Here is a 22787-nt window from a genome sequence, read left to right as displayed (position 1 = left end):
TTGCTTTTGCTTTTCAAAAATCCAGCTTTGGCCCTACTGTTTTGCATTTCAAAAGGTCTATTGGCCCTTTTTCACGTACGTTAAAGGTTCGACACGTTGGTCCCTTTGTACATACTTGAAATATCAAAAGCCCACTTCAATCCGACTCTCTCGTGAACATTTGCTCTCCGTTCATCCACGCATCCAGCCCTGTACCTTGCAAAATAATATGGACCCAACCATGGCAATGCAATTCCAGCAGAGAGGTAAATGCCCATTTCTTTAATAACAGCAATATACAACTCACTTCTAATCACGGTTCTTCCTGTTTCTCATCCCATTGACAGCCGCTGGACATATTCCACCGCAGTTTCCAGACGTCATGCCTTCATCCGATCCTGCTATCAATACTCCACCACAATCCGAACAACAACGTGCTGCTCAAGGCAATTCAGACAAAACAGTATTTAACAAACCTTTTCAAGGACCTCTTGCTACGCGACCTGATCCGTACAAAAAGTTACCTGTCACCAATGTCAACAGTGAACTTCAAGAGAAAAACTTACAACAATATTTGCACCGTGATAAAGTGTATCAAAGGTCATTAGAAGTGCAACATAGACGACACATGCAGCTAGCTCATTCAAAGAAAGCTCAGTTAGAAGCTGCTTCCATGGAAAAGAAGGCTAGACACCAGGGGTTGAACGTTTTCGGACCTGGCTACAAAGGCTATGGCAATAGCAAGTTCCCCGTACAAAATTCAATTCTCTATCCTCGAGAGAAAAGAAAACAACGGAGAATGACAAATTATACAGTGTAAGTACTGGAGTGGACGTTCTTTTCTCGTTCGTCGCCGTGTTTTTGACCCAATTGTATGTAGAAATATGCGCGCAATTTCTGCTCAAGCGGATCAAGAAGATGTCCTCGTACCTGTTCGAATAGACATGGAGTCTAATGGATATCAGCTACGTGATACGTTCACTTGGAATTTGAATGGTATGTACTATTTGCTTACCCTGTAATGTGCCTATCCCATATCGCCACTTGTCCAACCCTCCTCTAAACTTCCCTCCTTCCCATCAGAGAAACTGCTGACACCCGAACGATTTGCTGATATACTTTGTGAAGACCTCCATTTACCGCCTGCGCAATTTGTTGATGCCATTGTCGCGTCCATTCGAGAGCAGTTGGAAGAGTATCATTTATATTCCCCAAACTCTCATATCAAGGAACCAGAAGAAAATAAGGCCGCCGATGTGGTTGAGCAACCTAATGGTGTCACCACAGATAACGATCAAGTTATGGCAGAAGCGACCGAACCCGCTGTAAGTGAGAGTCTGACAACACCAAGTGAACCTGCTCCGAGTACTTCGACCGAGGAGGAACTACGAATTATAATCAAGGTTAGTCAGCAAGCACGTACCAACCATGTTTGAAGTGACATGCTAATTATGAAAACACTATTGCAGTTGGACATCACGGTCGGCAACATATCTTTGGTCGATCAATTTGAATGGAGCATTGAAAATTCAAGCGACAGCCCCGAGTTGTTTGCTGAAAAGCTTGTCAGCGAGCTCGGCCTAGGCGGAGAATTCAAGTAAGTAGGCCATTATCAAACCTGTACCGTACCATGGCTCTAATGCATCATTGACGTTTAGATCGGCCATCTCACATTCTATCCGAGAACAAGTCTATGTACACTTCAAGTCGCTCTTGATCGGCCAGGACTACGATGGAAACTATTTAAGCGAACGCGTCAAAAATCAACTTTTGCCTAATTTGAAAAGTCTGCTCCGAGATCCCCTGATAGCAGAAAAATTCACCCCTGTGCTTTTGGAAATTAGCGACCTTGAACTTGACAGAATTGAGCGTGAAAAACTTCGTGAATTCCGGTAAGTAGCAGACGTGAATTATGGCACTCGCTGTGACAGCAGAGCGAATATCCGCCATGTACGCTGCTAACTCCTCCTTGCATGATTTAGACGGAAGAGGAGGCAAAACCGAAGTAGCCGTCGCGGTATTAACCTGCCTGAACGGGAATCACTACGAACACATCGCACTGGCGTGGCTATACCACAAATGACCGATGCCAATGAAGAGGGTGGTTTAGGAGCTGGCGCAGAGAATGGACGAGGCGGAGAAAGCAGCTGGTATGGACGAAAGAGCGCCATCAAGGCTCGTATGAACATTGCTGCCGAGGCTCGCATGTCAGGTTATCGCGATTCTCTCAGTCCTGTGCCTACTAATGCTCAATTGGAAAACGGTATCCAAATGAACGATGGTCTTGGCTCATACTCTGTAGGGCGTTACTCAGTCAACAGTGGCAATCCATACCAAACGTCGGGCATGAGAGATTCAATACGAGATGGTCATGGACACGACATCAATGGACCCAGCGCTTACGCTACCTCCAACATGGACTCTACCAGTCTATATCCTACACCTGTGCCACACAATGTCCCGAAACCCGAGGCTGAGTTGCCTGAAGGAGCCACCATTGCCAAGGTAAACAGGATATCACTGAACAATGGAAGCTATCATGGTATTAACCAAATGTTTGTGTGTGCATTTTGCAGCATTTGCTGGATTGGATGCCATCGAAGAAGCGGATATTACAAACTCGAAATCCTCATGACGTGTTTGATATCGTCCAGTTAGACAACGGCGACTACAAAGTCTTTTGCTATGACTGTCCCAATAAGTTGTACACGATTGGACCTAATGAAACACTGAAGAACTTTGAAGTGCATTTGCGAAACAGGTGAGAGTCTTTAAACACTGGCATCCCCCATCCACCATATCACTGATTCCATCGGTTTCCTTAGGTCTCATCGCAATTCGGTCGAAGCAAGGTTGAGGGCTGCATGGTAAACTTGTTGAAGGAATCCGCTACGATACCCTCTTTCCAAAGTTTCTCGCATGATACCACCTTCTTGGTTTGCCTTGCCAACCTGTGTAAGATACATTCGCGTCCCTCCAACCCCATCCCTGCCGTTTTTCCATATCTTCTTTTTTCCTCTCTAATATGTCATGGGTTAAACTCTGCGTTGTCGAGTATTAGAGAACCACCACCACACCCTCCCTGTTTTTTTTTTTTAATTATTGCTCATCGTTCATGCTCTTTGCAATGAGAAACACCACCCAACACTTTGTTTGGTCTGTACAAAAGATGGCGGTGGCCATGATGTGTTACTTAGAAATAAACCCCTTGACTTGAATGACCACGAGGGGTGTCTGATTTTATTTTTGTATTGACGACTAGGTCTAATGCGCCTTTCAGTCAGAAAAGTAATGCCCAAAGTTGAAAATGAAGTAAAGCAAAGCAACAGAAAACGGTTGCTGGATTATCCAGAAACCGCGAAACAGATTTGCACAAAATGAGTCAACATCTACATGGAAAAAGAAAAATCCTCCTACAAGAACAAAAGCGACAAGGTACGTCTAAGTAAACAACGAAAAAAAAAGAACGAGCAAACAATTGAAAAAATGCTTCACTTTCTCAGGTGAAAGAAAGAAAAGATCATGCCTTGGTATAAAGAAAAAAGAGAGAAATTGGGGGTTGCTTGATGTGTGTGTGTGTGTTTTGAGAATGTATATGCATCTCACAGGTTTGAACAGAAAGAATGGAATACAAAAAGCCTGTGTGTGTGTGGGGGGGGGGTTTTTTTTTTTCAAATGGTGAATATATAAGAGCGAAGTGGGGCGGGCGTGTGTGTAGATTTGCAATTACGTTGTTGCCATCATACAAAGCCAAGAGTACTTTAGTTTGACGTGTCCTTGTCCTCGGCTACCTTATCTTGTTCAGTATCACTAGATGGCATGGATGAACCTCCTCCAAGGTAACCGGCTTGCTGGAAGATATTGGTCATCATCATTTTCAGCATATTGGTATCCAGGTTGGGATACTGGCTACTTGATTCCACTTGCTCAGGTACGCTGAATCGATTTTCAGAATTTTGTTGAGCAGCAAGGTACTTGGCCTGCAGTGCAGCGGCAAATTCCGGAGTAAGAGCAAAAGGAGCCGCAAAACCAGGAACTCCAGCAAACCCGGCTCCAGTCGAATCTCCCATGACCATGTTGATCTCCTCTACCAGTCGCTTGTATCCTTGTACATGTTGAACTTTGAGCTTGGACAACGTTTGCTTAGACCTTTCAGCGATGTGCTGACGTTCGTGCAGCTCAATGTACGAGGTGGAAAGGATTTTTTGAACAAGCGCGACACCATGAACTTGATCCAAAAGCACTTCGTCAATGACATTGTCACTGTCGGAAAAGAACAAGTGTTGAATGATTTCGTCCCTTGCTTTTGGTTCCAGCCTTTGGTTAATCAGCTTCAACACTGTCAATGACGCCAATTTGTGCGTACAAAGATGGGCGAGGTGTGGTATGACTCTAGGCACCAGAATGCTATAACGGTCCTTCAGTCCCGAAGTGTCCAATAACCAAGTCAACAATAACGCTCCGTTGGTATTGGTAGCCAGCAGGATGGTGTTCTGAACGATGGCAGATGCAACGTATTTCTATAGGAGAGAAGACATGAGTTTTTTGGACCGACCGTACATGCAGTCATCCGTGACTTATTTACCTGTTGCCTTTTGGTGACATGCGGGCTTTCTAATGTAGCACGCATAGCTCTAGCACCAAAACGACCTTGAGCTATCTCCCAGCATTTTTCAACGACAGCGTCAAAAATGAACTGATTCAAATCAGGTCCAAGTCCTAGACAGCATTGCACAACATAGTTGCCGAATTGATCTAGTAGTAGAGCAGGAATATAGGGTCTCAAATGGAAGCATATAAGATGGATCTGCGAAAAAACAAGTAGGATGAGGAGAAGGTACTAGCGTGATAACGGCCTGAGTGCGAAATTCAATCATACCTGACCCGGTGTCCTTGAGGTTTCCACGATCTTTTGAGCCGCCCAAGTGCCATTTTTATGTATACCAACTGATCCAAGGTACGGCGCAATTTGCTCTAGCATGGCCGTTTTGGTGGTATCGCAGCAATACTCAAAGAGTCTTTGGACCACGGTATTGCCAAGATAATCTAATATAGACAGATAACCACAATGCAATGAATTTAATGTCAGTTGCTCGACTCGTTACATTCAATACCAGCCTTTTTTTTTTTTTTTTTGCAAGAAACCATCCGCTTACCACTGCAAAGATCCACAATATCATCCATGCAATCCGCTGCAATGTCTTCGACCTCCTTGAACGTAACATTACCACCATCAAGTCGCTTACGGAAGTCGCGAAGGCGCACTGGGTCAATTTTGCGCCCTGCACCTGATTCCACGACGGTGGGAATAGTTGGGTAATAGGTGACAGGAGTTGGGGCGGCTACACAAATAAAAAGTCAGAAGCAAAATCATCATATCAAATGGCGCCGCTGCAACCACTTACTGTCAAATTGGGGTCCATCACTGGGTTCATCGCCAAACTCATTCATGATGTATTGTCGTTCCAGCATAGTGGCTTGCGCCAAGTTGGAAGGATTTCCGCCCGCCATTTCAGCCATAAGCATCATCATCATGCGAGTTTGGTAGGCATCCATAGACGACGTGGCTTGTGGTAAAGAGGATGGTCCTGAGTGCGAGGTGAACGATGAGTGTGGTGTTCTACTAGGGTTGGAATTGGCGTCAATGTCGATGGCAGAGGTGGTCGAGTTGCCAGGAACTTTGGCATAGCCAATGCGAGCAGCTGGACCGAGACCAGGAATATCCTTGTTTTGAAGAGATTTCTTGGCAAGCATAGCATCCTCTTGTTGTTCAAAGTTGACAAAACCGCAATTCTTATGGGTAAGCACTCGAGCTGATTCAATGTTACCAAAGGGGGCGAAGGCAGCCATTAAAGCACCCGAAGATGTACCATTGGGCAAGTTGCCGATCCCTAATGGTCATATAAATTACGGTCAGTCGTCGAACGCTTGTCAAGGTGAAAAAAATTTCACATCATTGTAACTTTTCACTTACATAGAGCCCGAGTAGGGCCTTGAGAGTTGGCACCAAGTTCGTTACAACCAATTTGAGCAATGGCCTCAGGTTTTCCAAATCCTACTTTGACAGTATGGCCGGCTATACGACAATTCAGCTTATTGACAAGGTCGTCCTTGGCGGCCAATGCATCCTCCAGTCGCAAAAAATTGACAAAGGCACATTCCTTTTCTAACAAGACACGTGCACTCTCAATAGGGCCATACATGCCAAATAAGTGAGTCAGATCATTCACTGTCAAGGAGGAATCAATGTTTCCTAGCCATAAGGATCGAGTTGGCTGCTGCGCTTGCGAGCTTGAAGGTGATGTGGAAAGAGACTGGGCATGATCGGAGGAAACATGCTATATACGTCATTGTGAAAAAAGAGGAGAGGGTTGAGAGAGAGAGAGGAGTTAGAAAGGTGGTGGTAGATAATGCACCCCAAAGCTAAGGGCAGATCCAAAACTTACGGTATCCCATTCATCGTACATGATGTTCTGCTCAGTTAGATTAGGAGAAGATGCAAAGTTGGAAAATGAAGAAGATTCTCCCATCATGTTCTGCAAATCCAAGTTGCTGCAAGAATTTCTCAATCCATGTTGACGACGAGTTTGCATACGTGACGATTCTGCTTGCCACACCGGATGTCGGTGATAGCGGTGTGACGGAGATAACGAAGGTGCCAAGTTATTTTCATCTTGCTGAAATGAAGTTGATTCAGCCATGCCTAAACTGATGGCTCTAGGGCGACTTCCACCTGGTTGAGTGAGATATTGCGGTACAGCTGAAGTCCTCAAGGAAGACGAGGCAGACTTCAGGTAAAACGCATCGGAATCTGTCAGGGACTGATTAGATGAACCAGAAATAGAACGGTGATGGTGCGAGGTTGTCAAATTGGTAGATGAATGAACCGATGGTTCCACAGAAACAGGAGGAAACAAGGGATGATGATGCATGGTTGTCTGTGGCTGGTTTCTCAAGGCAGGCGAAGATCCGGATCGATGCAACGACGACGCTCTCCGTCTTTCATCATCCAAACCGAGAGATGCCATGGTGCTAGCAATGGTATCGGCAGCACATTCTTCCTTCATCATTTGATCGGTAGTAGGGGTAGGAGGCGTCACATATTGATTTTGAGAAATCCATGAAGGGGAACTAAAAATGCCCGAGTGAAAAGCCTGAGACGACTCAGGAGGGGGTAACGTAGCTGAGCCAGATCGATTTCTCGGTGGAACAGATGCTGGCGTCGATGAGGGTAACAATGACAATGAAAGGTATGGAAGCTGACGGTCGGTATAAGGAAACTCGGTGGATAGCGATGGCATAGTATCTGCTCGAGGTCTTCGAGCAGTCGAACTAGTATCGGGGTCATCCAACGGAGTTTCTTCGTCCTCATATGATATAGTAGAAGGGTATACCGGTACATTCGACTTTGCTGATTTGGCATTCTCGACCGATCGTTTCAAAAATTGCAAAGCCGAACTTTTGTGAGCTGAAGACGCGAAAATTCCTTTAGGTTTTGCGCCATTCCCACCTTCCTCAGCTGCTGTTTCTAGCATTCTAAATGGAAAAAGACATGTTCAAAAATGAGTAATGGCATTCATTTGAAGGGGATTTTGCGACATGAAAAAATATAAATATGTTCAGCCAATATCAACGTTCATAAAAATAGCTTCTTAAATGGCCTTTCGCTTCTTTGTCTTTCCCTCCAACGCGTAGGTCTGACAAATTTTTTTGCCGAATAAAAAATGCCCAGAAAATGGATGGTTTACCTTGTCAACGAATAGCCTCTTCCAGAAGATGGTAAAGAGGAGTCGTCCGACATAAAATCCCAATGTCGCAGCCAAGCCAAGCCTGCTAAGAATGCAAAGAAAGAAAGAAAAGAAAAAAAAAAAAAAGGGGGGGGGAGCAGAAAAATACTGTCTGTCGGCTTTTGGATGACGTCCCGCTGGCTGGTTGCTCTGCTGCTCTGCTCTGCTCGCTCTGCCTTTGCATTGGGATCACTTGACACTCATTATACCGGTTTATATATTTCTTCTCTCTTCCTTCTCCATACCTTCTTACTTTCTCCCCTCTGGCCTGCCCATCCTTCTCTGTTCCATGGGACTAAAGTACCGAACTTATCTCAACGGGACTGGCATATTCTGTTGCAAAAAATGCAAAACTCATCTTTCATCCACCGATGCTATTATATCTCGAGTACGTGCATGTTGGTTGCTTGTTCTAAACTGGTCGTTTGCTTACTGTCCTTATGACTCAGCAATTTCAAGGGCAACATGGCCAAGCGTACTTGATAAAATATGTGTAAATTTGGCTTTCACTAAACGCCTGTGTGAAAACATAGCCCGTTTCTTGAAGTAACCTTTTTTCGCTTTCAGAGTCAATGTCGACCATGGTGAATCGGAAGAGAGAAACATGATTACAGGATTACATACTGTCCGAGACATCGCATGCTCCAAATGTAAAACCATTGTCGGCTGGACCTATGTAGGTTTTTGTTTATGCCGCAGTCTACACCAGTGGCCTTTACTCACTGATATCTCTCTCTCTCACACAGGTAAAAGCGGTTGAAGAAAGTCAGAAATACAAAGAAGGCAAATTCATATTAGAAAAGGCTCTTCTGGAAAAGCTGGCTGAAGTTGCATGAAGGATGATACCAATTGGCCATTCTCGCTTATCGCCAACTATTTCTCTATATTTTTCTCTTTTTTTTTGTGTATGTTGCTAAATTTTTTTCTTTTCACTACTGCAGTAACATACACTTGTAGAATATTTACATTTTCTTCGTTGTTGTTTCGTTCTTCTATGCGTTAGCTTGCTCGATTTCCTCCAGCTTTTTCGCATGCTTATTCACCATGTTCATAATGTGATCAATGTTGTATTCATCCGCTTGGAAGCTTAGCTTTTTCCCGTCGCCTAAAAATGCTACTGTCAGCTTTTCCGATGATCATTTGATACTCATACGCATTTTCTACTTACGATATGCAATGTCAATCACTGACTTAGCTGCTGGATCCGAAAGCACTTGTGTATTGATTTTAAGCCCTGGGCTGGCTTTCCTTGCTGCATCAGTTTGCACTCGATTCAAGAAGAGTCTGTGCAAGAAAGAATGGAGGGTTTAGAACAGGTGCAGGAAAACGTAGCTAGCTGCAAAGCCAATTTCGTACCTTGCTGATCGTGATGACACGTTGAATGGTGACATGGCCACTTGGACCTGATTAATGTGCTTAAAGAGCATTGTGTAGAGGTGGTTAGGATGGCCCTGGAATCTATTTTTTGTTTTCTCTGTGCAGGCTTCAAAAAAAAGTCCAGGTCCCGTGCTAAGGCTTTCATTGGCTGTTCAACGCTCTACCTTTCTCGAACGTGACTTTGAAAAAAAAAACAGACTGGTTTAAAAAATGAAAGGCACTAGCGACCCGTAGAAACAGTCTCTCAATCATTCACAGCTGGTGCGTGTCCTAAATGCATGGTTCAAAAAGGAATGCAGCAATTGTTAACAGCCCTACTATTTCAGAAACATGCCACCAAAGAAAGCAGTTAAGGAAGAAAAGATTCTTTTGGGTCGTCCCTCCAACAATCTTAAGATTGGTGTCGTTGGTCTTCCCAACGTCGGTAAATCCACCTTCTTCAACGCCATCACCAACTCTGCCGCCGCTGCTGAGAACTATCCTTTCTGTACCATTGGTGTGTATAGTTTCATCATGAACGTCATCGCCCTTGCACCCTTGTGCTAATTCATCCAAACCTTTAGATCCCGAGGAATCTCGAGTTGCTGTTCCCGATGCTCGTTTCGATTGGCTTTGCAAGCACTACAAGCCTGCCAAGGAGATCCCTGCTTACGTGAGTGATCGTCATTACTACCCATATTGTTGCCATCACTTGATCTAAACCTATATCCTCTTGCAGTTGACCGTCATCGATATTGCTGGTTTGGTCAAGGGAGCTGCTTCCGGTGCTGGTTTGGGTAATGCTTTCTTGTCCCATGTCAAGGCTGTTGATGCCATCTACCACGTCATTCGTGCTTTCGATGAGCCCGATGTCATCCACGTTGAAGGTGAACTTGATCCCCTTCGTGACGTCGAGATCATTCGTGAAGAACTTCGTTTGAAGGATGAGGAGTTCTTGCAAAAGCAGGTTGCTGAGCGAGAGAGAGATGTCAAGCGTCTCGGAAACGGTGGTAATGCCGCTGACAAGGCCAAGAAGGAAGAATATGTGAGAATGGCTACTTGTTTTTCTTTCATTGAACATGTTCATGTCACTCACTCATGGTGTTGGGTTATAGGAAATCATCAACAAGGTCTACAAGTGGGTTGCCGAGGACAAGAAGGATGTCCGTCACGGTGTTTGGTCCAACAAGGAAGTTGATGTCATCAACACTATGCACCTTATCACTGCCAAGCCTGTCATCTATCTCGCCAACTTGAGCGAGAAGGATTACCGTCGCAAGAAGAACAAGTGGTAAGCAATTAATGAAAGAGATTGGTACGAGTCTATTCGAAAACAGCGATGTAACATGCTGTTGTTACAGGTTGCCCAAGATCAAGGCATGGATTGATGAGAATACTCCTGGTGACTTGATGATTCCATTCTCTGTCGCCTTCGAATACGCAGTAAGTGTTAATCGATTACGGCCCATCCGACATCGCACACTCACCTAGATCTGTCTTCATAGTTGTCTCTCCAGAGCCCTGAGGAGAAGGAAGAGACCTTGAAGGAAGCTGGTGTTCCTTCCATGCTTCCCAAGATCATTGTTGCTGGATACAGCGCTTTGCAATTGGTTTACTACTTCACTGGTGGTCCTGATGAAGTCCGAGCATGGACTATTCGCAAGCACACCAAGGCTCCTCAAGCTGCTGGTGTCATTCAGTAAGTGCTAACAACCTTGGTATGTGGAAACATCTATATCATTTCGCATCATCTCTAACTTGTTATTCCCTATTCTAGCACTGATTTCGAGCGTGGTTTCATCATGGCTGAAGTTATGAAGTATGATGACCTTAAGGAAGCAGGAACTGATGCTGCTGTCAAGGCTGCTGGCAAGTACATGCAAAAGGGCAAGGAATATGTTGTTGATGATGGTGATATCATCTACTTCAAGGTAAAGATTGATGAAAATAGTGGTATGGCACGCTAGGTATTAAGCTAATGATGTTCTTCCCTTTAGTTCAACGTCACTGCCCCCGCCAAGAAGAAATAGATCGATCAATATTCCCCTCCACTTTCTCTCCACCCGCCTTTTTTTCTTATCACTGCAATATGCTGGTTTCATTCAATATTAACGGGATCGCATTTACAATTCAAAAAAGTGAAAAAGATTCTAGAATTGGCAAAACACATACAATAAATGTTGATACTGTCCATCTACCAGCCTCGCTAGTGAAAAGATCGTCGACCTGCTACGAACTTGGCTGCTTTTTCAATGTGCAAAGCTGCTCTGTTCATTGTATGCATAATCGCAGTTTCGTTCCCGTTCTCGATGGCCTCGACAATGGCCGGGAACGTTTGAGCCGCGTACCCGGTCCACAACCCCGGCGCTGTAAATGGAAACAAAATGAGATGAAAGACACCATGAGAGCTATGTATCGCGCCAACTAACCTATGATAACATGCTTGAACCAGTCACGACCTTGGATACCTTCAGGGTCAATGAACCGGCGTTCGAAGAAGCTAAGCCTAGAGTTAACGTCGCCGATGGATGTATTTCCGCTGCCGTTCTTTAATAAAAGTACTTGGGCATCTAGAATGTCGGCAGCGTCAATGAAGTTCCTAATAGCCGACTCCAAATTCGAGAAATCTCGCAAAGGGGATAGACTCTTGAGTGAACGGAATTGTTCAGCGATGAATGCAGCGTATGGTGTGGCAGTCATCTTCAGTAACCGGTCGTTAGCTAGGTGAAATGCCATCAAGCCCCAAATTTGTGTGAGTGCGACATGGTACTGATAGGTCGGGTCGCCGAAATGGTCCATCCAATATAAACTAGAACGGAACGGGAGCCATCAGCTATCGCAAAAAGAAGGCTACTCATGAAGCTTTACTTTACCTGTCGTAATTTGAATGGTATACACCAAATTCACCTGTGAATCTTATATCCACGGAAGCAATGCCAACATGATCGATAAAGGCAACATAATCAGAGCCAGAGCCAAGGGTGCCGACAAAGGGTTCATTCACACGGTCTCCAGAATCTTTGAGCCAGGTATCGTAAATGGACATATGAGTTTTGGGATCAGGAACTTGCTTTGTGATCTCATACAATAGTTGGTTCATTGATGGTGAGCCTGTGGCTGCAAAATGTGGGCCAGAAACTGCCATGTCTACATTCAGGTAACAGATAGCTCCGTTATCGAGCCATTCTTTGTGATCCTCTACCCATTCTGTTGAACCAACCATGCCGTATTCTTCGGCATCCCAGGAGGCAAAGATGATGGTTCGCCTTGGCTTCCATCCGTGCTTTAACAAAATGCCAAATGTTCTTGCCAGCTCAAGCTATGTAAATTGAATTAGATGCTAATTCTATGGGGTAAAGCCGTTGGACTGATCGCGTATATCTTACCATAATTGCTGAACCAGAGGAAGGATCGATCGCGCCGTACACCCATGCATCACGATGGTTGCCTATTGTAAGATTAGCCAGTAATTCATGTCATGATTGACAGTCTTCCCCGTACGAACTCCTGCTTACCGAGCACAATAGCTTTGCTACCTTCCTCATGACCTTGGATCCTTCCAATGACATTCCAGATTGGAGTGATCTTGTTTTCAATCTCGTTGACTAGGTTTACTTCGGCCACGGAAGGACCATAAAAGTACATTGCATTGTCCAACCCGCCTTTCCAGCTTTCAATAACTCGTCCATGCCCAATGAGCGCTTTAAAAAGTGGTACCGCATCCTCCCAAGAAATCGGCATAGATGGTATCTTTGCGATACCGATCGTTTCATTTATGGCAAGTCGAGTAACGTTTTCCTTGGCAGCATATCCAGGAGTCAGAGGATCTCCTGCCATAAGGGAAAATGGCTGAACCGATCCACGTTGAACAGACGATCGAGCCCTCCTACATTATACCTTTAGATATTGACTAATGATTATCTCATGCTAAATATGGCACATACCATGGTCCTTCAGGATACGGTTTTGCAGGATTTTCAACACCGGGCTTGGACACAGGGCCGTCATCGATAGGATCAGAGTAGATCAAAACTCCTACACATCCAAATTGTTCTGCTGCAGTAACCTTTAGTCCACGGAAATTCTCTCCGTATCGCACCAAGGCAATGGTTCCATTCATCTGAACGCCTCGTGACGCCAACAGTCTGAAGTCTTCAATACGACCATAATTTACATAAATGATCGGAGCAGTGACATTGCCTCCCTTGCTATAACCTACGGATGATAATAACGTATATGAGCAGCAATATCAGCTATATTGACAGACCGAACATACCATCGTACCATGAAAGGTTGGAACATCGTCCTGTCGCTTGCTGGTATCATCCCCGGGAGCAACGTCTTCCCGAAGTTTAGCTTCATAGTGCAAGTGCTCTGGGCCAGACACGATAGCCACTCGATGACTTTTCGGATAGTTGAGAAGCGGCCAGTATGTCTCGATCTTTACATCCTTAATACCGAACTCAACAAGCTTATCGCGAGTCCACTCGGCTTGTAAGCGATCCGATTCTGTTCCAGCAACATGGGCTACCGAGGTGTAGTTGACAAGGTATTCGCGCAGCTTAAAGCTATTGGGTGTATCAAGGATAATGTTTTTGGCAATATCCATTGTAAGGTCTGAGGGAATGTGTGAGAAAAACTTTGTCTACTGATCGGAATAAGCTTGCATACTGTTTGCAGAATTACCTTGACGACGAAACATGGAGATAATAGTCGTGATGTACCAAACCACCCATGAAACAGCTAATATAATCGATATAAACTTGGAAAAAATCTTCACTTTTACTTCAACTGCTTTGAAAAAAGCAGAATAATCAGGAAATCCAGCGTGGTTTGCGGCTGCTGCCTTAGACAGCAAAGGCGTGGTTTCTGTTTCGGAAGCCGTAGCGTTCTGTGCCTGTTGCGTCCCATTCCATGCGTGCATCCCATGCGGCTTGTACCTGCCGCTGTCATCTATTTTTCTATCGGTTTCTACCATAAAGCAACCGTTTTACAAATAGGAAAGAGCTGACCTCAGCGAATATTTAGCTCGGTGCGAAAGACACGGGAACTTTAAGTCACATGTCGTCGTTTTGAGTTACGGTACCACCGCTTATCTAGAGTTCGTGATGAAAAATGAAAGCATGCTCTCATAAAAGAAGCAACATTAGATTCATGAGACCATAAAATACCGTTACTTTGAGATTTTTCCGCTTGGCTTACCGTCCGAGCAATGTTTTATTTCTCAATGGCTGAAACTTTTTTCTTTTTTTTAAAAAGTGTGCCCAAAATTTCAGCCACCGACTGTTTTTTCCATTCGCGCCTGAAAGTCGACAGACGCGACGCGACTTGTTGGTTTGCAAACACAAAATAATCAGCAATGTTAGACGTGCAAGGTAATGCTCTAAAAGACCCAAGCCAAGCAGCGATCACTTGCAATCCAATGTCTTACGCACTTTTCTCTTAGCTCACGACGAAATCAGTGATATCATGGCCATGGATGCCGCTGAGCAGAACTTTTTTTCGGACGATGACATGACTGAGGTTGATCGAGACATGTCCAAAGTCCATCTCAACCAAGCGACGCCAGACAGATTCAAAACCAAAAGTTTTCCTATGGCAGCATCTAATTTCAACTCCAAATTGACTTCGTAAGTGCTGTTAAAAAGATCCTCCCTTCTTCTCTGTTGCAACCACTGAACGATCTACAGAATGCAGGCTATGGAAAATGACCCGGTGATCCTCCTACGAACGTTTTACAACCGCTTTTTTCCTTACAAGACTTACTTCAATTGGCTTAACTATGATACCACTCCTAACAAGAACTTTGTCCAAAGAGAGTTCAGTTTTACCTTGGCGTCAGACACCTATTTGAGATACAATTCATTCTCGGACGCTGAAGAACTTCGAAACGAAATTGAACGACTACAACCTGTCAAAATAGATATTGGTGCTATTTACACTGCGAAACCAAAAGACAAAAAGACCATCAACCCTAAAGCATTTCAACCTGTTGAAAAAGAACTGGTGTTTGATATTGATATGACCGACTACGATGAGATACGCACTTGCTGCAGGTAAGGGAGCTGACCAAAATATATGCTTACATTTCAGACTTTCATCTAAACATTACGTTTTTTCTTCTTAGTGGTGGTGATATATGTCACAAATGCTGGGGATTCATGACGGTTGCTATCAAAGTGATTCACGCAGCTTTGAAAGGTACGTTTACATGCATAGGAAGAGCTATGTACCTTTAAAGTCTTGACAGGTATCATTTGTGAACTTATCTTTTTCAACAATAGAGGATTTCGGCTTCAAGCATATTCTATGGGTGTACTCTGGACGAAGAGGTGTCCATTGTTGGGTATGCGATGAAAGAGCTCGGAAATTGAACAATGAGGCTCGTAGCGCTATTGTATCGTACCTGGAAGTTGTCAAGGTTGGTTTAGTCACTTCAGAGTTGATCTATAGTCATTTACTGCTCAAATGGCTGACTTTTTTTGTTTAGGGAGGTGCTGAGATGTCACGGAAGGTTAAGCTACCTGCTACACTTCACCCATCATTGACGTAAGCTTTTTTCTCGTCATACTTGGCCATGGTTGGCGGTTTACCTGTTCTGTCCAGTCAGCTGATTATGAATCAATTTACTATGTACAGGCGATCACTGGATATTCTCAGACAATACTTTTTACCACTGGTAGTTAAGGATCAAGGCGTATTTAACGACGAAAAGAGTTGGAAAAAGATTTTAAATATCATTCCTGACCAGGGTAAGTGTTTGGTATACCAAGCAGTGCAATTGAAGACAGAATCACTGATGTAATCCACTTCCAGCTGTCCAAGCCAAACTTGCTGAGCGTTGGGAAGGCACCGATGCATCGGGTAAAAGTCGATGGGATGACCTCAGAACTGAATTGGAAAAGAACGAATATGCCAAAAGAAAGACGGTATGAAAGCAGTTTCCAACACTACAATGGCGTACACTTTAGCGCTAATCCCTTTTCTTATTTAGGGTGACAAATTGAATTTGATACCTCGGGACATCATTTTCCAATATACTTATCCGCGATTGGACGATAAAGTATCCACTAACATCAACCATTTGCTGAAAAGTCCATTTTGCGTACATCCCAAAACTCGTAAGTATAGGCTAGTGCATGTAACCATAACTTTTTAAATCCAGCACTAAGTCTTGCTCGCAGAACGAGTGTGCGTACCCATCAATCCCGACACCTGTGACCAATTCGATCCATTCTCGGTCCCCACGTTGCAAACTCTGACCAAAGAATTGGAGAGCTACAATGCTGCCAATACCAAGGAGACTGACAAGCGAATGGCTGGTAAGTGTGCGAATTGATACCTTAGGCTTTGCATGAAGCATCTAACAATGCCTTTAGATTACGATAAAACGTCGCTTAAGGAATATATTGGAACCTTTGAGCTATTTGTCGATGGCCTGTTGAAAGAAGCGCTAGAGCGCAAGCGAGGTAAGACTAAGTACGGTTCAAGCCGATTACCACATTTTGTCGACTGACTCCCATTTTCCTTACAGCCGAAGCATCCGTTTCCATGGAATTTTAAATCTCCTTGTATTATACTTTCATTTGTCATTAAAAAATAATCAAATATCAAAACCTGCTTTATGCAAATAACAATTTTATAATGAATGGCGTCGTCGTCGGTGGACCCGCCCTGCTGGCGAACTTCCAAGGACAGTAGAAAATTTTTGTTAGAGTGAGTAGGTACCATATGAAAGTAGTAGAATTTGGATCGGTAGTCTTTGGGTTAAAATGCACGCTTGCTGCACATATCGAAACGCCTGCGTCATGCAGATTCAATTTCCGATGGCGAGCATTTATCAGAAAAACCCATCGTAAAAGCGATCACCGTCTTTTATCCTTGTTTCTCTAACTATGTCACTTCCTCGTAAAGCTATCATCGCCATCACCAGCTACAACGGCGTCTTCTATGAAGATGGTGCCCGTACTGGTCTCTTCTACACAGAAGCTCTTCACCCTTACCTTACCTTGACCAAGGCTGGCTTCCAAGTCGATTTAGCCTCTGAGACTGGAACTTATGGTATCGACGAACACTCTACCGCCAAGATGTTTGTGTCAGACGATGATGAAAAAATCCTTCATGACCCCAACCATGAGTTCAACGTCAAGCTGAAGAACCTTCATAAAGCCTCGGATTTGAAGCCATCTGACTATGGCTTGTTTTTCGCGTCGGCTGGCCATGCTACCTTGTGGGACTACCCCACCGCCAAGTCATTGATCGCCATTGCTGAGGACATCTACAAGCGTGGTGGTGTGGTTGCTGCTGTCTGTCACGGACCTGCTATCCTTCCTCCCGTTAAGGACGCCAACGGTGACTCCATCATCAAAGGTAAGACCGTCACCGGCTTCACCACCCAAGGAGAAGTTGAAATGAACGTCTTGGACCGTATCAAGGCTGCTGGAGTACAAACAATTGAGGAGGGTGCGGCTGGTGTTGGAGCAAAGTATGTTGCTCCTGCTCATCCTTTTGATGACTTTTCTCAAATCGATGGTCGAGTTGTGACTGGTGCCAATCCCGCCAGTGCTCATTCGACCGCCGCCAACGCTGTCAAAGTATTCGACAGCTTGTAAAAAAAAGAAATATTTACCTCACAGCAGCATCAAATAGTCATGTTATGCACAAGAGAACCGAGACTCTGGAGATCTCGGTATGTAAAAGAATGCAATATATATAGTCGTACCAGATTGTCAATAAACATCACGTATGCTATAACCGTCAGTTCATTATACATGGGTGCGTAGAAATTTGTCATACTGCATTTGTGAAGAAACCAAAAACACGAAAGTGTTGTGTCTCATGTGAATGAGGCACTGAGGAGAAACAGCACATGATGGAATATTTAAAAGAAATATTTGCCATAGAACGATTTACTCTTCGTGATGGCAGAAAAGACTACCGGGCCAGTCATGGCGATGATACCTTGTTATGAAACACCGCATGGTTCGCATTTAAAAAAATTTAGGGCCGTTGTTTTGGTCTATCTTCACAGCCAGCGTCACGAAACTAGATTTTTTACTGTCCGTTATGCTGAAGGGAAAGTGGTCTCAAATTACGGTATTGGGAATGAATGCTTTATTAATGGAACTCGCTTAGGATACAAATAAAGTACACTTGAGTATTTACTGATACATAATTTTGCGGATATGATGGGGCAGAAGTAGGAAATCTACAAAAATATGGCGGAAAGTGAGAGAAGTGATATGGCGATGGTAGCACCAAACACAGTAGGCTTGATCGCCAAAGCACTGGACTTGGCGGTAGAAGCAGATCCAGCCGATGAAGAAGATGCTGAAGCGCCGGAGGCACCCATGGGAGTGGAGCTGGTGGTACTGGCATTGAGAGAAGGATTGGATAGCAAGAAATCAAAGGCCGTGGCATTTCCATCACCAGTTGAGTTCAATGGAGTCAGTCCCCAGTTTTCCTCAACAGTACGAGCAACTGAGTAATGATCCCATCGCTTGGTAGTGTTTTGACCCTTTGGAACCATAGGACCCCACATAATGGTGGCAACCAACTGATCTATTTTACCACCATCGCATGGATACTTGTTGTTATCGCACCTGGACTCATCCCATGTATTGATAAATAGCGCGTCCGCTTGTTTGGCAGCAGTGAGCCACTTGGGGCCTTCGGCAGCCGTCCAAGGATTGGCATCCACAAATGTATCTGCAGAATGGGTGTTATGCAGATCATTAGGAATGATCCAAAAGTAGTTTGGCAAGTTGTTGTTGGCTACATCCGCTGCAAAATCATCGTAGGTGCCAATGAGAGATTCACACAGAGGAGTTCCACGCCATTTACTGATCATATTGAATGGAGAGTGTCTTTTGTAATACAAAGCAGTATTAGGGTCATCTGGGTACATGTCTGCCAGATAACAACCTCCTGGATACGACTCAGTGTATTGTTTAACAGTGTATCCTTGAGCAAGCAGCTGGTCCAAGATGGTAGGGTAGGTGATATTAAGATTGGCAGGAGTACCAGAGTCGCCACGATAAATATCGCTATCCAACCATCCAGCTAGAATAGCAACGTAGTTTTGTTCAGACACATGCGACAATCCAAAGTAGTTGGTAGCCAAGGTACCGTTGCTGGCAAGGTCGATAAAAGGTTGTTGGGCCATGGTCACCAGGAAGTCTTCATTTTCAGACATGATGATGCCAATGGAATCAAACCATTTTCCTTTCACCTTTGCTTGAGACAGAGTGGATTGCAAGACGATAGAAAGGGCAATGAGACCAAATTTCACAGAAACCATTGGGTGGAGACAAGTGTGTAGGATTAAATTGGAGATGAGATAAAAAGGTTGTAAAAACGGCATGAAAATGAGACCGTCCATTTATACCGGAATGCAATCCCTTTTTGTTATGTAACGCTTTGTCAAACCACATTTACACACACTGTCTTAGAAGCGGTGGGATGTAACATCAAAGCCTCATCATTTTTTAAGGGACGATATCAAAACAACGCTATTAAGTCCGGAATATGGAGGACCTATTGAACTTGAAGTGGCTTCCTATTCACGGTTCAAAATGGGGGTTGTTGCACTAATGTTCTCTTCCATCGTTTGAAAGCAGAATGGCACTCGTCCAAAAAATTTCAAGGGGCAACCATGTTTCGCTCGCAGGCAGTATGGACGCAAACAAACGTTTCATATACAAGTCTCAGGCTACACCATAAACCTAGTAAAAGGATGTCTGACCCTTTGCAATTTGTGTCTATACATAGTAGCACACACAGAGACCAACCTCATGAGTTCCCAATCTTGTTGTGATGCGCTCACAAGAAAGGATTAGTTAATCAGTCTGATTTGAATGATGTGATATGATTTTGATTTGACAGTCTTGATTAATTTTGCATCAGTTCGAACGTCTGCAACTCTCGCCTTACACTCTTCGCTTAGCGCAATCATATTCCCGAGAGACCCACAGTATGGTACGACGTAACATGAAAATTTAGTCCCAGAAGATTCAAGTAGCTTATTCTTCTTTCACCGACACCGTCCACGCACTTTTCCAATACTTCCAGGAAGCCACGAAGACTTTACAGGTGAAGCCGATACGCGACTGTTTCAAAGCTCGTTTCCCAAAACAAGACCATTAGTCTGTTTCAGCCTATTTGACCACTGTCATAGTTGAAGCTATGAAAACCGTTTTTTTCGTAAGACTGTCCACCATCTTTGTGTGGAACGAAGGCAGTACGGAGAGAACATGACCACACGTGTCCACCACTCCACCTCAGTGGAGCCATCCATTTTCGTCAACCGCGCGCCACCCAATAGTGTTTAAACCAAAAGAGCCCGTATGCCAAACGACTCAAACATTCGAATAACCAACTGAAAGGTAGCAACGTGAGCTAGAGATGACCCACCCCTAACTTTTAGTCCACGTGCGCTACAAAGCACTTCAAATTCGATACTTTCCGTTTAGCCATAGCGTCTGTTATACAAGAGGCGGCTTGAATATGCACTAGCTTTTCACCATTTCAGGAAAATGCATGTCTGGACGCTTACTGAATATGGCCTTTACAAAACCTTGAGTGCTTTTGATGTGTGAGCAGCAACAGTCTACGGGAAATCCGCGAGAGACAAAATGAGGACTTTGTTGTTGCCGCTCCATGCCCTAATGGGTAAAATTGTCTAATTTTAACACATACAGCTTGTAAGACACTTTTAAGTATTTCCTTTTTAACCTACAAGGTACAAGTGTAAAGTAACGATGACCATTGTCCAAAATGACAGGGGAAAGGTGAACACTGGAAAGCCTTCATTTTGAAGTGGTTTGAAGGGTTGGCAAATACCTGGTAATTGAACGAGTTTCCAAATGAGCTCCAAACAAGTCTTTTGGCCAATGGTTTTTGCAACGTGTTCAATCAATAGGACGTTTTTAGCTCCGCTAGGCCTTGTACCGCTGCGGGCCGTTGAATCCTATAGCTCTCCTAAAAATAGTGCTGGCCCCTTTTAGACACCCAAATCACTTTATTTACCTACCTGCGGACAAGTTTATGAGTTATCATCGATACTGCCACAAGTAACATCAGGCTACAGAGTCATGGAATGTGCAACAACATAGGTCCATCCGTTACAGCTGCATTCTCCACGTTCACGAACTCTCTGATTTGCAGCAGTTAGTTGAAATAATTGATCATCGCTTGACCGCCATGATAAAGCCTATGACAATGATGGTGGGTTTGAAAGATAGATTACACCCGACGCTCTGTCTATGTGGGGCTCTTTACGATCAGAAAGCTACTGCGATTTCAGGGATATGATCAATGCAACAAACGTGGTGCCCTCATACCTCTGTTTATCACAAGGATTGGAAACAACGGTGTGCGCCTAGAGGTTGGTGTGTATTTTGACAATTTAGCGAAGCGAGTCAGCAACAAACGCCACATAATCCTCTATTCCACCCATCGGTGTTTCTAAACATCAGCCTAATATTACATTCCTTTATGTGGGTGCTAACATGAATTTCAAGACAATTTTTCATGTTGATGCACGCCTCGAATGTTTGTGTCTTCGCTACATGACAAAAAAAATAACCCTGCAACATCGAAACTTATGGCTTGTTTACTTGTGAGAACAGTCAGAACCTTACCGCCAAATCTTTTTTCATCTCCGCTAAAGCAGTTTTTACTCTGCCAGATACCGCTTCAAGGCTCCATGTCAATGTGATATTGTGTCGTTTTTTGGCCTTTTTCGCCCATCGCATCAATTCTCTGGATTTTCAATTCCTTTTGATCGAACGGCAAGAAGAATAGAACTTCATTAATGCGTCCCAGAAACTCGTCTCTTCCAAAATAATCATATAGAATGGGATAAATAACCCGGTCAATAAATCGTCTTGATAATGTGATGTCACCATCTTTTGAATCGGATTTCACTTCATCGGCTGCCACGCGAGCTTGTTTGGCATCTTCAGTGTTTATTCCTGTACTTTGGGAGTCGTGATCGGTCGTTGCTTCAAGACGTAACAATTCTGCTTCGTCAGCAGTTTGATGTTGCGCCAAATTGGATGTCATGACAAATATAGCGTCTTTGCATTCCACGGTGGCGCCTTTCCCGTCAGTAATACGGCCTTCGTCAAACAATTGAAGCATGATTGTTAACACATTAGGACGCGCCTGAAAAATACAATTTTGTTAGCTCACCGATCTCTAGAAAAGGTTCGACCATATCAAGTACCGAGAAATGATTATTACCTTTTTAACTTCATCCAAAAGTACAGTGGCGTTCGGACCTATGTATCGAAGTGGCATATACTTGTTAGTTTGAATCCTACCTCCTCTACTACTGCAATGTAACTTCTTACAGTCTTTAAGTTTCTCAGTCAACTGTCCGCCCTCTTCAAACCCCTTTTTGATGACATCAAAAAGAATTAGTGAGAATGAGAGAATAAAGCGCATTTGATGTGATGACAGTAGCTTACCACATATCCAGGCGGGGACCCAATGAACCGCGACACATCATGCTATACTCAGATTAGTCATTTTAGCAGCACTACGTATAAACATATCCTTCTTAGGATTACCTTATGCTGGAACTCGCTCATATCGATTCTGATAAATCCTTTGTCTATATTCTTTCCGTGTAGATGTGTTGCAAGTGCTAATAAGACATTG

The 22787-nt window shown here is 44.0% G+C and overlaps 10 protein-coding genes across 10 annotated transcripts; 5 read left to right on the top strand and 5 right to left on the bottom strand.

Annotated features, from left to right (window-relative positions):
* Window positions 1–863: 863 nt before the first annotated feature.
* Window positions 864–1875, top strand: K450DRAFT_174763 (uncharacterized protein; the record flags this gene model as incomplete). Its single annotated transcript, XM_051584206.1, has 5 exons — window positions 864–975; window positions 1063–1235; window positions 1359–1382; window positions 1449–1576; window positions 1638–1875. The coding sequence occupies 5 exons, from the start codon at window positions 864–866 to the stop codon at window positions 1873–1875; spliced, it is 675 nt and encodes a 224-aa protein (XP_051444633.1).
* A 1550-nt stretch (window positions 1876–3425) lies between these two features.
* K450DRAFT_240740 (uncharacterized protein) lies at window positions 3426–7867 on the bottom strand. The gene is made up of 8 exons (XM_051588980.1): window positions 7728–7867; window positions 6426–7515; window positions 5954–6317; window positions 5385–5870; window positions 5136–5321; window positions 4859–5025; window positions 4565–4786; window positions 3426–4499 (listed from the first exon to the last, which is right to left on the bottom strand). Exons 1-8 carry the CDS (start codon window positions 7778–7780, stop codon window positions 3741–3743), a joined length of 3327 nt encoding a protein of 1108 aa, XP_051444632.1. The 5' UTR covers window positions 7781–7867; the 3' UTR covers window positions 3426–3740.
* Window positions 7868–8055: 188 nt separating this feature from the next.
* K450DRAFT_157023 (uncharacterized protein) lies at window positions 8056–8578 on the top strand (the record flags this gene model as incomplete). Its single annotated transcript, XM_051583980.1, has 4 exons — window positions 8056–8154; window positions 8216–8259; window positions 8334–8442; window positions 8513–8578. Coding segments are annotated over 4 exons (318 nt in total), but the record flags the coding sequence as incomplete, so codon positions are not given.
* On the bottom strand, window positions 8507–9363 carry K450DRAFT_240728 (uncharacterized protein). Its single transcript, XM_051588979.1, has 4 exons — window positions 9123–9363; window positions 8935–9050; window positions 8733–8871; window positions 8507–8659 (listed from the first exon to the last, which is right to left on the bottom strand). The coding sequence occupies exons 1-3, from the start codon at window positions 9191–9193 to the stop codon at window positions 8759–8761; spliced, it is 300 nt and encodes a 99-aa protein (XP_051444630.1). The 5' UTR covers window positions 9194–9363; the 3' UTR covers window positions 8507–8659; window positions 8733–8758.
* Window positions 9364–9365: 2 nt separating this feature from the next.
* On the top strand, window positions 9366–11385 carry K450DRAFT_240722 (uncharacterized protein). The gene is made up of 9 exons (XM_051588978.1): window positions 9366–9404; window positions 9470–9639; window positions 9707–9795; window positions 9862–10167; window positions 10238–10413; window positions 10484–10565; window positions 10628–10821; window positions 10900–11053; window positions 11120–11385. The coding sequence occupies exons 2-9, from the start codon at window positions 9474–9476 to the stop codon at window positions 11150–11152; spliced, it is 1200 nt and encodes a 399-aa protein (XP_051444629.1). The 5' UTR covers window positions 9366–9404; window positions 9470–9473; the 3' UTR covers window positions 11153–11385.
* K450DRAFT_240717 (uncharacterized protein) lies at window positions 11169–14123 on the bottom strand. Its single transcript, XM_051588977.1, has 9 exons — window positions 13809–14123; window positions 13407–13739; window positions 13067–13337; window positions 12638–13008; window positions 12509–12570; window positions 11996–12441; window positions 11552–11931; window positions 11295–11489; window positions 11169–11214 (listed from the first exon to the last, which is right to left on the bottom strand). The coding sequence occupies exons 1-8, from the start codon at window positions 14098–14100 to the stop codon at window positions 11329–11331; spliced, it is 2316 nt and encodes a 771-aa protein (XP_051444628.1). The 5' UTR covers window positions 14101–14123; the 3' UTR covers window positions 11169–11214; window positions 11295–11328.
* Window positions 14124–14424: 301 nt separating this feature from the next.
* On the top strand, window positions 14425–16759 carry K450DRAFT_240711 (uncharacterized protein). The gene is made up of 12 exons (XM_051588976.1): window positions 14425–14497; window positions 14569–14752; window positions 14813–15178; window positions 15250–15323; window positions 15407–15543; window positions 15613–15671; window positions 15762–15874; window positions 15939–16051; window positions 16117–16243; window positions 16307–16444; window positions 16502–16591; window positions 16657–16759. The coding sequence occupies exons 1-12, from the start codon at window positions 14482–14484 to the stop codon at window positions 16683–16685; spliced, it is 1446 nt and encodes a 481-aa protein (XP_051444627.1). The 5' UTR covers window positions 14425–14481; the 3' UTR covers window positions 16686–16759.
* A 225-nt stretch (window positions 16760–16984) lies between these two features.
* Window positions 16985–17887, top strand: K450DRAFT_240708 (uncharacterized protein). The gene has a single exon (XM_051588975.1). The coding sequence runs from the start codon at window positions 17018–17020 to the stop codon at window positions 17732–17734; it is 717 nt and encodes a 238-aa protein (XP_051444626.1). The 5' UTR covers window positions 16985–17017; the 3' UTR covers window positions 17735–17887.
* A 326-nt stretch (window positions 17888–18213) lies between these two features.
* K450DRAFT_240707 (uncharacterized protein) lies at window positions 18214–19458 on the bottom strand. The gene has a single exon (XM_051588974.1). It carries the CDS (start codon window positions 19420–19422, stop codon window positions 18331–18333), a length of 1092 nt encoding a protein of 363 aa, XP_051444625.1. The 5' UTR covers window positions 19423–19458; the 3' UTR covers window positions 18214–18330.
* Window positions 19459–21793: 2335 nt separating this feature from the next.
* K450DRAFT_240701 (uncharacterized protein) lies at window positions 21794–22779 on the bottom strand. The gene is made up of 5 exons (XM_051588973.1): window positions 22697–22779; window positions 22595–22636; window positions 22478–22520; window positions 22368–22405; window positions 21794–22289 (listed from the first exon to the last, which is right to left on the bottom strand). The coding sequence occupies exons 1-5, from the start codon at window positions 22715–22717 to the stop codon at window positions 21819–21821; spliced, it is 615 nt and encodes a 204-aa protein (XP_051444624.1). The 5' UTR covers window positions 22718–22779; the 3' UTR covers window positions 21794–21818.
* Between the last annotated feature and the right edge of the window lie 8 nt (window positions 22780–22787).

Source organism: Umbelopsis ramanniana, assembly GCF_025399195.1.
Source record: "Umbelopsis ramanniana AG unplaced genomic scaffold K450scaffold_27, whole genome shotgun sequence".
NCBI lineage: Eukaryota > Fungi > Mucoromycota > Umbelopsidomycetes > Umbelopsidales > Umbelopsidaceae > Umbelopsis > Umbelopsis ramanniana.
This window is presented reverse-complemented; position numbering and strand designations above follow the sequence as displayed.